The sequence below is a fragment of the Cavia porcellus genome, unplaced genomic scaffold, assembly GCF_034190915.1.
Source record: "Cavia porcellus strain 051 isolate PalLab524CR breed Dunkin Hartley unplaced genomic scaffold, mCavPor4.1 scaffold_29, whole genome shotgun sequence".
NCBI classification, from domain to species: Eukaryota; Metazoa; Chordata; class Mammalia; order Rodentia; family Caviidae; genus Cavia; species Cavia porcellus.
Window position 1 is genome coordinate 45,747,164 of NW_026947512.1, and position 14,024 is coordinate 45,761,187.

Below are 14,024 nucleotides of genomic sequence, written 5' to 3' on the forward strand. Positions count from 1 at the left end.
AAGGTACCAGAGGCAGCGTGGCTAACCACCTTATCCTCGCACTTCTGGAGAGCCAAGGCGCCAGCTCATCTGGTTCCTGGGGAGGGCTGTCTTCCTTGCTTAAATACTACTACTTTTTTTATTTTAAAGAGAGTAAAAACAAGCAAAATAAAACAGAACAAAGCTAATCATAACAAACCAGTGTAAGTGACACAGGACTTCAAAACAATACGAATTCAACAATGGTGACCTTAATGCCTCTTATTGTCTTCAAAATAGCTGCAGATACCTTCAGACATAGTAGAAATCAAACAAAGCAGAACAGAGTAGAACTAATAAAAACAAAACAACGAATGCAATAAAGGACTTCAAAACCAGACAGCAGTAAATCCAAAATGTCTACCATAGTATGTCTTATTATCTTTGAAATAGCTGTCCATGCCATCGGATATAATAAAATCAAGCAAAATAAAACAGAAAAAAACCCAACCCAACAAAACAATGAAAATGATACAAGACCTCAAAACAAGGTAACAGGTAGTTAACAATGGCTACTACCTTCAGAAGGAGATCCCCATAGATGCCACACTGCATTCCGTGAGTCTCTGAATAGGTGAGCAAACCTCTGGCCCTAGACCTGCAAGGTCAGTGAAACACCAAACACCTCAAACATCAAATTGCATTGCACTTTGATAGCTATGGTCACATCCAGTTTCTCTGGATCAGCTGGTTGCTTATGGTGGTGGCAGTGAGGGTTGGCTCTTCTTGTTTCCCAGCCCACATGCTGGAAGGGCCTGGGGGCTGGCTGTCCTGTGGTGGCAGCTGCCTGCGCATGGTGCTGTTTTGCAGAGAGGGTTGCTTTTTGTTGATTTCTTGTTTTCTTCCTCTGCAGACTACAAATGGTGCTGACTGATGGGAAAAGGCTAGGGTCTGGTTGTCTAAAGACTACCTCTTACCTGTGCCCTTACTTGAGGGGAAAGAGATTGCTGTCCCTTTTTTTTGTAAGGCCACCAGTCTATAAGGCCCTACCCCCATGATCTCATCTAAGTATTTCTTTTGAAAGGCTCATCTTCAAATCCCATAGCAGTGGAATTTAGGGCTTTGCCCTAAGTATTTTGAGCTATACACACAATCAGCACATAGTAGTTACCTGGCCGACAGGTGTAGATACCTTGGGAACAGCTGAGATAACCACGAATAGCATAACATTTGGTAGCATACTGGGATTTTTTTCCTAAAAGACCTGGTCTTCCCTGTACTCAAGCATTTTTTCTGTAACTTGGCCCAAGTCAGGCCAAGATCCTCTGCTGCTTTTTTCTTTTTGTTCTGTGTTTCAGCCAACCAAGCTGATAAACTGTTAGAGGCCTTTCTAATTCTCTGAGTATCACTTTTAAAAGGCAGAATCTCTGCTTCCTTTTCTCTTGTCAATAAATTAAGCCTAATTCCAATTTGCTTTGTCCTGTGCCTTTAATGTCCATCTCCATCCACATGCCCTGGAGTTCTGTCTCTGTGAATAAGGAAATGCATGAGGCCCTCTTGCAGTGTAGTATGTCCCTTTGTACATCACATTTAGGAGCAGCTCCGACTTGAGACCCATTGTAGGTCTAGAAACATGGGGGATATAGGTGCCAGGGAAAATGGGCATTGTCTCACCAAGCACCTGCTTTGGTGCATCTGTTACCATTCCTTCAGGCTGTGAAGACTTCATCCTCTTGGACAGTGGAGAGGCTGTGTCCACTGTGGGTGACTATGTTGTACCCACTGGCAGAGTCATGAATTTTGGATTAAGATTTTTCTGCCCCAAATAATGGACAAGCATGTGTTTTAAGTGTGGAAATGCCATGATCAGATTTGCTTTGAGATTTCTCTAGCTACGTTATGGAGAACATTTCGAGGCACAGAGAAGGGGTTTCAGGGAGCTGCTCGTTGTCCTTCTGGTGAGAACCTGTGGACTTGATGTTGAGGCACAGTGGTGCCTTCCACCCGTGCTGATCACACACTGAGCTGGCCATGATGCTGACCAGTTGCCCTGCGTAATGCAGCTGCTTTTCAGATTGAGACAAATGCTGTATTTGGCCATGTGGTTTATCCAGGAACCATTCTAGAGTTCCATCTCCCCTTTTCAAGACCTTGTTTGTTTGTTTTTAATCTTGAGTCATTAGGAATAGCAGCAATAACATGTTCCATTAATGAAGTGGAGATGCTGCATGTTGGTCAAGTCTTATATTTAATTAAGAAAAAAACCCATGTTAATATTAAGAGGGAGGTATACCATTACATTTTTTGTTTCATATGAAATATGGAACAAAAATGTTTTACATTTAAGGTCTAAAACCTTTTCAGAGGTGTGGAGGCACTTCATCTAGGTGTAGGGACTATGGCAGGATATACTTTTGTTTCTCAGTTATAACTTTTTCTTTTTTAAATGTTTAATGTTACAGAAGCCAAGGCTGCCCCAAGAGATTGTTTCATTGAAGTGAATTCTAAAGGTGACAGATTTGGCAATTGTGGTTTCTCTGGCAATGAATACAAGAAGTGTGCCACTGGGTAAGTGGAGGCGAGTCAGAGGATTGTGACACATTTTAAGACCAGTCATCTCTTAAGGTCTTTTGTGACTGTTGGCCTTTTATTCCTTTAATTATCTATCTTTTCAGACTTAGATTTTACAATACAAGTTTAGGAACAAAAGCAGCAAAATATTTCACTACTATAGTTATCAACTTTCTGAAATTTAGGGAGTTTTACAATCTTACTTTGTTTCTCTTTGACCTATAATAAAAGCCCTAACTAAACATTCTTTTCATTTTCCTTTCAATAAAACATATTGAGTAAAGGAACTTGCAGAATTCATTCTGGACTTCATTGTTTTGTCTGACTTTATATAACTTAGAAATAATGAATTAAAACTTTTTTATTTTTATAACATTTCCTAATTGTTAATAATACTAAAAACGTAAAGGAGAAAAAAGTCATCCATGATCTCAGTCCACATGCAGTGAGTGATTTCAGTGTATTTATTCCTTTTTGTTTCTGTGCACTGCACAAGCTGGTGTTGACGTTTTACATAATTGGAATTGTTCTGTAAGAACGTGTATCCTTTCTCCTTTCTTCACCTCCTAAGCTACCAGTTAGGCTAAGCAACTCATAGTGAGACAGTGTTTGCTAAGAAATAGCAACAGTGACTTCCAGTTCCACAGATCCAATGGGTATTTTAAAATCTGTGTTCCTTGGCCTTTCAGTGTCATTCAAAAATGTTGAGTGTTTTCTCTGGGAGGAAGCTGCTTTCCTTGGCTTTGTGTGGCATGCCCTTTCCCTCTTCTTTCCCCAGCACATGGTTTCATTTACTTGTGTGCTTGCCGCCCTGTGCAGTATGTTAGCCGTTCTGGCCTACACAGGTCCTTCGGCCATAGCATCTACCGTGCTACTGCTTCTCAGCTGGGTGATTCTGTTCATCCTCCAGATCTCGGTTCATGTGTGGCTTCTCTAAGGATCAGAGATTGCAGTCACAGGTGTTCTTAATGCTCTGTGCCTCTTCTTCATAGAATTATTTTTCCCTCTCTACTGGGAATCAAACTCATGACCGCACACTTTGCCAGGCAGATGTTGTGCTGCGGAGCTATATCCCCAGCCCTTTTTCATAGAATATGATATATTTTAAAGAGAAAAAAGAAAAAACAGATAAATCAAGAAATAAACCTAAAGAACAACAACAAAAACAAAACAACAATAGCAGCAGCAACAACAACAAAAAAATCATGTATATAAGTTTTCAAAACAAGATGAAACAAGATTTAACACTGGTTGTGATGCTGTACATTGTTATCTTCAAAATAGTTGCTCAAATTACCAGATGCAGGAATACAACAAAATGGTTAAATGGAACAAAACATTGGATTTCAAAAAAAGACAGGAGAAAACCCCCACAATGCACACTGCCATCTTCCAAGTAGACGCCCAGCCCACCAGCCCAGGCCTGCAAAGTCAACCAAACAATACAAACATCAAGCGGTTCCTTTCACCGCAGTTGCTATCATCTCACCCTGAGTCCTCTGAATCAACCAGGTGCTTACCGCACAGGGTACAGGGTGGTAGGGGAGCGCCTCTGGTTTGCCAGTCCGCATACCAGATGGCTTATGGCAATGCATAGTTTGTCTTCTGATTGAGTCTGTTCCTGATCTGCATGGTGGAGCCTGTTCATAGGAAGGTGTGCTTTGTCTTCTCTGTATTTTAATTATCATTCATTTTCTAATTTAAATTATAAAATGCAGTATTTTCTAATTTATATTGCAATTACTCCTTTGACTCATGAATTATTGAAAATGTATTGCTTATTTTCAAATAGTTGGGAATATTCTGATTATATATTTGATTTTGTTTTTTAGTTTAATATCATTAAGAACATAATGTGTGTGATTTCAGCTCTTTGGAATTTATCGAGATATACATTATTGCCCAATGAATGTTCTGTATGCCCTTGAAAACAAGAGTACACCCTGCAGTAGTTGGATGTATTAGTCTATGTGTCAAATTAATTGTTACTTTTTCATCTTTGTGAGGGGGTCTGTTTTATTTGCTCCTTCCACTTTTGAGAGAGGTATATCAGACTCTAATTATGATTGTGATTTTGATGTTCTTTTTTCGTTCTTTTTGCTGTACATTTTGAATTTATTATTAGATACACATACATTTAGTATTAAGTTTTCTTGATGAATTGACCCTTTTATTGTTACCAAATTTTCCTGATTATCTGTGGAAAATTCTATAGGCTTTGCCAGTTTTATTTCTTCATGTGACTACCATCTTTTCTAACTGAACTATAAAGTTCAATAACACATTTAAATTTTTATGCTTAGCATAATTTCTGGAATATAGTTTTTTATTAAGGATTTTTTAGGTGAGTAAATGAAGGTACAAATGTTGAGTGAAAAAAGAATGGGGGAAAATTTAGTATAGTTGTTGGAATAGAGCTGAAATTAAAGGGTAAGTGGGTTAATGCAGACTTGTTGGCACCTTGGTTTTTTTTGTTTTTTGTTTTGGTGCTGGGGAACAAACTCATGACCTTGCACTTGCCTGGCAGGCGCTTAAGCCACTGAGCTAAATCCCCAGTCCCTGGCACCTTGTTTTTAGCACTGTTTTACTTCTTAGTTTTATGACTAGGTTGTTTAAAAATATTGAAATTGTATAGCCTATTGCTGGGTAACTCATTTGAGAGATAAAGTAATGATACAAAATATTTTATAATAGTATTATAAGGATTATAAGGGTAATTGGATAAATTGGATAAAGGGTAAAGGATAGTAATGTAAAAATAATGAAAGAATATTTTACAATAGTATAAGGATAATAAATACTTTATAGAAGCAATACAATGATAATATGTCATAGTAGTATAAAGATAATGTAAGGATAAGAATATTTGAATCTCTTGGAATTTTAGTTCAGCCACTTAGCACTATGGTCAAATTACTTCGTTTTCCCGTCTGTTATGTAAAATAGGAATAATAATGGCATCTGTTTCCAAGTGTTGTTTTGAAGGTTGAAGAAGTTGATGGATGTTAGTGTTAAGAACATTATGTGCAGGGCTGGGGATAAGCGTCTGCCTGCCAAGTATGAGGTCGGGAGTTCAATCCCTGGTACCAGAAAAAAACAAAACAAAAAAATAAAAGGAACAGTATGTGGCCCAGGCATGGTGGCACACACCTGTAACCTCCGCACATGGGAAGCTGAGGCAGGAGATTTCAAGGCCAACCTAAGCCACATAGTGAGTTAAAGGCTGGCCTGGACCACTCAGTGAGACATTATCTAACTTGGTTCTGGGTAATCTTCTGTTGTCTTCACCACTGTCACCACTGTCCTTGTCGTTCTCATCACAGAAAATATATAAAATATAGAAAAGTATAAAGAAAGAAATCATATATGGTCCTACCTTCCAGAGATACTTCCTTAAATTTTTGTTCTATTTCCTTCTTGCTGATTTCTGAGGTGCTCTCAAGGAATCTTTCTTGTCCCTGTACAAAATACCTGGTTCCTTTTATATGGTCCTGATTTTCTTCAGCAGCCACACTTTTGGTTCCAACTTTACATGTGGTTTCTTTTTGGCCAAAATTTAAATTTTCAGATTTTTCTGTTCTGTCTTTTGACTACAGCTCTCACTATAATATGGCAAAAAGCATTCAGTAGTACCCGTGCCACAGTTTAAATATTGAGACATCTTGAAATTTCCCTGGCCAGATTAATTAATTCACTGCCCTTAATCTCAGTCTCCTCAAAGTCTCAGGACATAGGTAAAATATAGACAAATTTTCTGCCAGCGTGGCTTGTATTCCAACTACAGATGCGGTCTTTGTTTTCAGTGGAAACTTGCTGAGCGTGGCCATTACTGTCCACATTCTGATCAGCATTCTGATCTTCTGAGCTTCAGCCAGTCTTCTGCCAAACTCTGCAACTTTGTAGGACTTATCTAAACTTAACAACTCTAAAACTTTGTGAACCCTTTCCACAAACCAGTTTCAAAGGCTCCCAAACCATATGATCAGGAATACTCATAGCAGTGACCCCACTTCTTTGGTACCAATTTTCTGTAATAGTCGACTTTCTAGTTACTGAGACCTAATGCTTGATGACACATGCATATGTTAAAAAAGGAGAGGTTTGATTTGGCTCACAATTTAGGGAATTCAGTTTATGGTCATCTGGCTGTTAGACAAAAGCATTAGCTGGAAGGACATGGTGGAGAAAAGCAGCACACTTCACGGCAGCTGGGAAAGAGAAAAATATGCCCCTTTGACACACCTCTGCCCACCAGACCCTTCTTCTTAACAGTACTTTTAGCTGTAAACTCATCAGTAGGTCGGATTGACCTGCTACCTGCCAGTGTAGCACTCCCATGTTCCAATCATCTTCCAAAAGCCCCAACTCTAAACACATGAGGTTTTTGGTGGATATTATAGATCTAAACCATGGCACAAATGGTATAAAAAAGACATTTATCCCATATGACCTTAGTGATAGGCCTTGTGGTTAGAGAAGCCTTCATGGAGTTCTTACATTGAATTAGTGAATTAGTGAGTTAATGTATTGAGCTTGTAATTAACTAAGAGCTACTCAGGCAAAGATGGGTAGGGTCCTTTCTTATTTATATTACAGAATCTAATATAATCCGTACCCTAACTCTTTAAGAAGCCATAATTGAATTTTGATATTGCTTCAGGTGGCAGTGAGATGAACCAGAATGTGTGTGTCTGTTCTAATGCTGGAGATTGCACCCAGGGCCTTGAACATGCTAGACAAGTGCCTTACCACTGAGCCATATCCCTAGCCCTGAGAACATGTTTGGAAGGGAGCTTCTTGTTTCATTAAAAATGATTGTGTTTCATATTGCTGTATTTCCTGTGTAGTAGCAAATCATATTTGTAAACAACTTTAGTAGACAATTTTGAGCTCTAGGTAGACAGCGAAAAGGGTTTGGGAGGGGAAAAGAAGGAGCATCAGCAGTGGCTGGTACCTTAATAATTCGCTTCCCCTTGCTTCTTTCCTTTTCTATATATAGAGCTGTGTGACCTCTATATCCTTCCTTTGTTCAGATTCCCTGCAGCCATATAATAGCAAACTTTTTGCACATACAATGTAATATGTAATTTTTCTTTTTCATACTCACTGGGTTCATTTTACGTTTGCATTATTTGTTTCACTTTATAGAAACGCTTTGTGTGGAAAACTTCAATGTGAGAATGTTCAAGAAATGCCTGTATTTGGAATTGTGCCTGCTATTATTCAGACACCTAGCCGAGGCACCAAATGTTGGGGTGTGGATTTCCAGCTAGGATCAGATGTTCCGGATCCAGGAATGGTAAATGAAGGCACAAAATGTGATGTTGGAAAGGTAATCAAAATATTTTCTACTTAGAAAGTAAAATGAAAAATTAAAAATCATTATACAAAGTAAGTGGCTACTCTTTTCTAGTTATAAAAGAAATCTATGCCTATCATAGACATTTAGAAAATACAAAGCCACCAAGAAGACAATTATGAACAATTACAATTTTATTGTTTGTATTTTTTCCACTGGAATTTTGCATTTTGCAGTGTACTAGACATGTTTCTTCCCGTTACCTAAATTTATAAGCCAGTTTGCTATTACTGGAATACTTCGGTGATTTCCAGGATTTTGAGTGTGTATGTATCTGTTTGTATGTGGCTTTGTACCAAAAATGTTGCCCTTCCTGCCCTGTGCCTGTTCCTTGCCATGCTGACCACAGCTGTTTGGATCAGATAGGAGCTCGAGTTTTAGCCAGCCATAATTTTTTACCTGTGATTGCATATGAAAAAAGAGCCTGGGTCACACCCCTTTTAGGGGGATACATAGTATGATTAAGAAAGTTAATTAATGAATTAGGTGCTGCATTGAAAGGCTTTGGCAAATTTAAACCATATATGAGAGATACAAGGTAGGAGAATGGTAAAGTTGAAGGCAGCAGTTTACACAGAAGATTGTAGAGGGAGGGAGGGGGAGAAGAAGGCGGAGCATAAGTGTGCAGCCTGTTACACACAGATGGGTGGGCCCTCAAAGTTGTCTCAATATCTATCCACTGAGTTTCCATTTCTACTTCATTCTTCACTTGTTACCAAAAAACCCATATATGTATATTTAAAACTCATATATTTTTGTGTCTGTCTTTGCAAATAAACTTGGCTATTGCAGCCATTATAAACAATGGTGAGATAAATGCTTTATAAATAAAAAAGTTTAAGATAGTCCTAATTGTTTTCTGAGGTTAAACTACTGCAATGATTATATACTTTTAAGATTTTAGGGGAAGTTTTGCCAGACATTTCTTTGGAAAGGTTTTGTTATCTGGAATCTGAAGCTATATATAGCATTCCAATAGTTATATAAATAAAGTGTTTTAAATTCTCTACACCACAGTTAAAATTTGCAATCATTTTAAAGCTTTCAGTGATGATTTTAAAACTTTTACTTTTGTTAGTGATATTGGACTTTTTTGCCTATATAAATTCATTTCTTTTATGTGATTTGCTTTGTGATGTTTTCGTTGATTTAAAAACTGGCTGTCTTATTAAAGAATGTCAGGCCATATGTAATGTTCACACACACACATATATGCACACACTTATTTGCCCATTTTATTGCTTGCCTCTCTTTTATTTTAGTACTTTTGGCCATGTTTGCATTTTTATGCACTTAGATCTGTTATTCCTTTGTTTTATGGTTTTCACCATTATTATGTATTTTGAAAGTCTTTCTTCAGAATATTGTGAGATTATTGCTTTTACCACATCCATTGACCTGTCTGACTACTCATGTGTCAGTTCTGCCTTGGTTTTAGTTTAGATGGTTTTATAATACATTTTTAATATCCAGTGATACAGATGCCCCCTTATTCTTTTTTCATAGCTTTCTTGGCTATTTTCATTTATTTATCATTTCAGATGAACTTGAGATCATTTTATCAAGGTGCAAAAAATTTTAAAAGGCGCTTTGGAATTTTGTTTGGGATGACATTAAATTTACACATTTATTATGGGGAAAAGTGACATCTTTACATTATTGAGTCTCCCATAGAAGAACATGGTATGTGTCTCCATTTTTTGGGGTCTTCTTTTAAAAGTGCAGTTATAAAGTTCCATTTTAATTTTTGATTAATTTTAACCCAATTTTATGTTTTACTTCTGTTATGAGTGGACACCCCAATTATTTTTCTAATTTGTGTTTTCTATTTTTTTATTTGTAAGAAAAGCTGTTTTGTTTATATCTTTTACTGGTTATTGTTAATATTTTAAAAAATTTATTGGTGTATGTGTACACTTTGTTAACATCCATGTAGACTGTTAGATTTTTGTGTTGATTATACTAGAATTTTCTGGTAGTTATCTTCTATAGATGAAAAGAGTTCATTTCTGATATTTACTATGTGGGCTTACTTTTCTTGTTTAATTTCAATGATAGAATTTTCACAATAGTATTAAATAATGATGATAGTGTACATATTTTTCATGCCTTTTACATGACTGAGACTATCTGTAGCCTTCCAAGATTGCATATGGTTTTGGCTATTGCCATGACATGTATAATATTTATTATTCATTATTTAAAGAGAATATCTTTAATTCTGATTAATGAGTGAAAGAAATAAGAATGGGTTTGAAATATCACTAGTTTTTTGATAGCTATTGAGACAATTACTATTTTCTTTTGACTTTTTGAGTTTATAAGTTCCCTAACATTACATTTATATTTTGAAACATGTATTTTACTTAATTTATTTATACCTTTACAGTATTTTCCTTTATATAGTTTGTATTATAAGCATACATTCTTGGCTTAAACATTGTTTGGTAATGCTATATTTTTCTTTAGGTGTAGGCCTTAAGTTTATTTGCTTGATGAATATACTTCTGTACTTCTGAAGCTATGTGATTAAAAATATGTAAAATTTTACTCTATTGTTAGTATTTTTAAGTCTCTTAAAAAGTCAACTAAGATTGGAGTAAAGAATAAAGAGAAGGGGCCAGGGATCTAGCTCAGCAGCATAAGTGCCTCCTTGATGAGCGTGAGGTTATGACTTCAATCCGTGGTACTGGAAAAAAAAAAAAAAAGAAAGAAAGAAAAAGAGAAATGCACTGATTCCAGTCCTACGAGACCAGATGAAAAGCTCTGGAACCCGGGATGGATCGACCTGATGATCCTCTAAGGCTGCCCCTCCTCTCTCCTCCGTGCTTGTCTCTTGGCTTCCTTGCCTTCTGTACACAGACCTTTGCGCTTTCAGAGGAAAGAACAAATCTCCTGTTTCCCCAGGGCCCCAAGCTCGGTGGGATCGTTGTTCTAGTGAGATATCTAGGCATCTTGGAAAAGCACTGAGGCTGATCTCGAAGAGCCAGTTGTGCTGTGCAGAGGAGTGATGCAGGATGCATCGCAGGGCCCACGCCGTGTGCTCTGCCTGCATCTTTTTTGCTTCACTGTGAGGGAAGCTGATGACTCAGGTGAACTTACTAGGAAAGAAAGGGATTGGGAAGGGCACTGGGTTGATGGAGAAAAAGTCAGCAAAACAACAAACAAAAATAATAAAGCAGACATCATTGCATTCAAGTCTTGGTATAATCCACCTTTGTTTTCTGAGCTTCAGAAACCAGAAGTTAGGTGTTAGAATGTTTACTCTGCTTGGCTGCTATAACAAAATACTACTAATTAGGTGACTTACACTGGAATTTGTGTCTTGTGGTTCTAGAGACTAAGAAGTTCAAGATCAAGGCGCTGGCTATGTAGGTTGCCTTCTGGGATCTTTTCTGTTGGCCTGTGGCAGATGCTAACTCTTTGTGCACTCAAATGGTTTATTGCATGGAGGGAGGCATGCAAGAATACAAGCAAGTAAGCTTTCTGGCCTCTTTTCGTGTAGGGAGGCTAATCGCATTAGATAAGGACTCCATCTTCATGATCTCATCTCTCTGTACTAATCAAGGGCCGCGTCTCCAAATGTCATTACACAGAGGGTCAGGGTTCAACATCTGAATTCAGGCGAGACAAACATTAAATCGATAGTAGGCATTCTATCAAATAGACTTTAGTAGAAAAAACAGAGTGTTTAGTTCTTCCTCATACCACTGTAGTCTTAGTCCTTGAGATATGCATCCTGATCAGTGTGTTAAAGTCTTTTCCCTCAGAATGTATATATTTCTGTTGTTTGAGGGGCATATTTGTTTTAGTCTGGACCTGTTAGAATTCCCCAGAAAAACAGAACCTCCGTGATAACACACACACACACACACATACACACACACAAGAGAGAGAGAGAGAGAGAGAGAGAGAGAGAGAGAGAGAGAGAGAGAGAGAAATGTGTATGTATGTATATAAAAACATATCTAAAATAAAATATATTGCAAGAGTTTACCTCACATAGTCATGGGAACTGACAGATTCTGCAAGCTGCCGCCAGTGAGCTGGAAACTCAGGAGAGCCAGTGATACTCTGCTGGTCCACATTCCAGGTCAGACGCCTGAGGACTCAGCAGACAAAGTGGCCCGAAGCTCTGCATGCTTGAAATGTGCAAGGAGACAATATCTGAGTTCAAGTCTTAATGCAGGGAAAAACCTGAGGTCTGGCCTGAAAGCAGACTGTTTGGAGCCCCTTTTATGGGGGAAGACTTAGCCTTTTAGTTCAGTTCGAGACATCAGCGGGTTGGATGAAGCCATGCTACATTAGCAAGGCTGTTTTACTCAGTCCATTGATTGAAATATCAAATTTGTCCAGAAACACACAGCATAATATTAGACTATCTGGGCAGCCCCATGGCACAGTCAAGTTGACATTAAAAGAGCCATCACAGTTACACAAATGATAAAGTTAAGAATAAAAATAGGAATTCAAAAAAAATCTGCAAATTTTAGTAGAAAAGGCATAATCATTTATCTGTTTCTCTGCAAAACCTGCTGAGGAGATATAGGAATAAATTGGGAATAAACTTCAAAATGTGAAGTAGAGATCTCATCAGTAAATAAAAATTTGAACATTTTGAAAAACTGAGAGGATGGAGATTGTTTCAACAGTGTATTGGTGCCTACAGCTTCCAGTAGAAACAGAGATGATGTGAACAAGACCATCTCTGAGCTTCTCTGAACCCTCGACAGACTTGACTTGGAAGTATAGTTGAGAACAGGATGAAACTCAGGACTGAAGACACAACATGGAGAGGTTGTCCCCTCGGGCTGCTTCTCCTGTCTGCCGAAGAAGCATCCGCTGGTAATCTGTTCTTCTCAGAAGGATACTAGAATGTAGAATTTTCGACATTATTTTCGCTGACCTGTTGTGAGATACCTGTGTGGCTGTCCTCACCATAGTACTTGAGTACTGTGTTCTTGCTCATGCACCCAGGATTGAACGTCAGGTGGATTATTAAATAAACTTGGACAGTGGTTGCTCAAAATGAATAAAGGGTAGAAGCATGAGGGGATATATTAAAGAATTTTAGATCCAACAAATTTAAATCTCTAAAGAATGACACATAGAACTTGGATGAAATTTTAGCTTCCTGATGAAGAGAAATCCTCAAAATATCCCAATACAAAAACCAAAACACATCAAGAGTAGGTCATGTCCAAAGAAATGAAATTCAGAATTGAGTTCTGGAAGGTGGGCACAATATTTTCATGTTTAGAAGACACAGTAAAAATATCTCACATTCCAGTACTCAGAACATTTAACTCTTATTCATCTAAAGCACTAATGGCAAACTTCACATTGCTTTCAGTGATAACAAACAGCCCACCAGGGCACTCATGCCAAAAATTCTCCACCGCTGATCTCAAGTAATGTTCTAACAAATGAGGAAGTAACACAGGGAGGAAGAATTGTGATCAAGGGAACAGACGACTATTTTTTTTTAAATTTTATTTAAAGAAAGACTAAACAAAACAAAATGGGTAGAAATAATACAAAGTTCAAAGAAAAAATTACAGTAAGAAATCACTAGTTGATGTTTACATTGCTGTCCTCCTACAAATAGTTAAGGAAAAGAAGACTATTAAAGAGAAATTCCAGGATACCAGTTGTGTCCAGGGCCAGGAAGGAGCGCAGTCAGTTTCCACCTGGAACAAGAGGACCATGTAGGAAAGTTTCTAGAGAAAGAGAACATTTTAGAGAGGAAATGTTAACCAAACTTGTTTGAGGGGAAAATACTGAGGCTGTGACAAAGACCAGCTTCGTAAGAACGACCAGTTCTCCTTGTAGTACAAACAAAAGCTGTGGAATGAGAGCCAGAACACTTGGTTTTGAAGTCGTCCATGTTTCTGTCTGCAGCGGTGGAATGGGATACTCCATACCTTGTGTGTCTCTGTGTGTGAGAAACTTAGATTAAAGTAACCCTGCTGACCTTGGGATCCTCCTTCATACCTCTCCAAGGGAGGCAGAGGGACTGACTGTATGGAAGAGACGCAGCAGGGGAGGCCCAGCCACTGCTGTCCTCTCTTTTCAGATCTGCCTGTCTGCAGTGAGGGTGCCTTCTGGTCTGCTCTCTGAGCCGCGCAATAGATTT

General features: G+C 38.0%; 1 protein-coding gene across 1 annotated transcript in view; it reads left to right on the forward strand.

The window, feature by feature from the left end:
* Positions 1 to 14,024, forward strand: part of Adam9 (ADAM metallopeptidase domain 9) — a 105,432-nt gene that overhangs the window by 71,362 nt on the left and 20,046 nt on the right. Inside the window, exons 15-16 of the mRNA XM_013144676.2 lie at positions 2,421 to 2,526; positions 7,678 to 7,861. Of these exons, the coding sequence (XP_013000130.2) occupies positions 2,421 to 2,526; positions 7,678 to 7,861 (290 nt within the window). The remainder of the gene's footprint in view (positions 1 to 2,420; positions 2,527 to 7,677; positions 7,862 to 14,024) is intronic.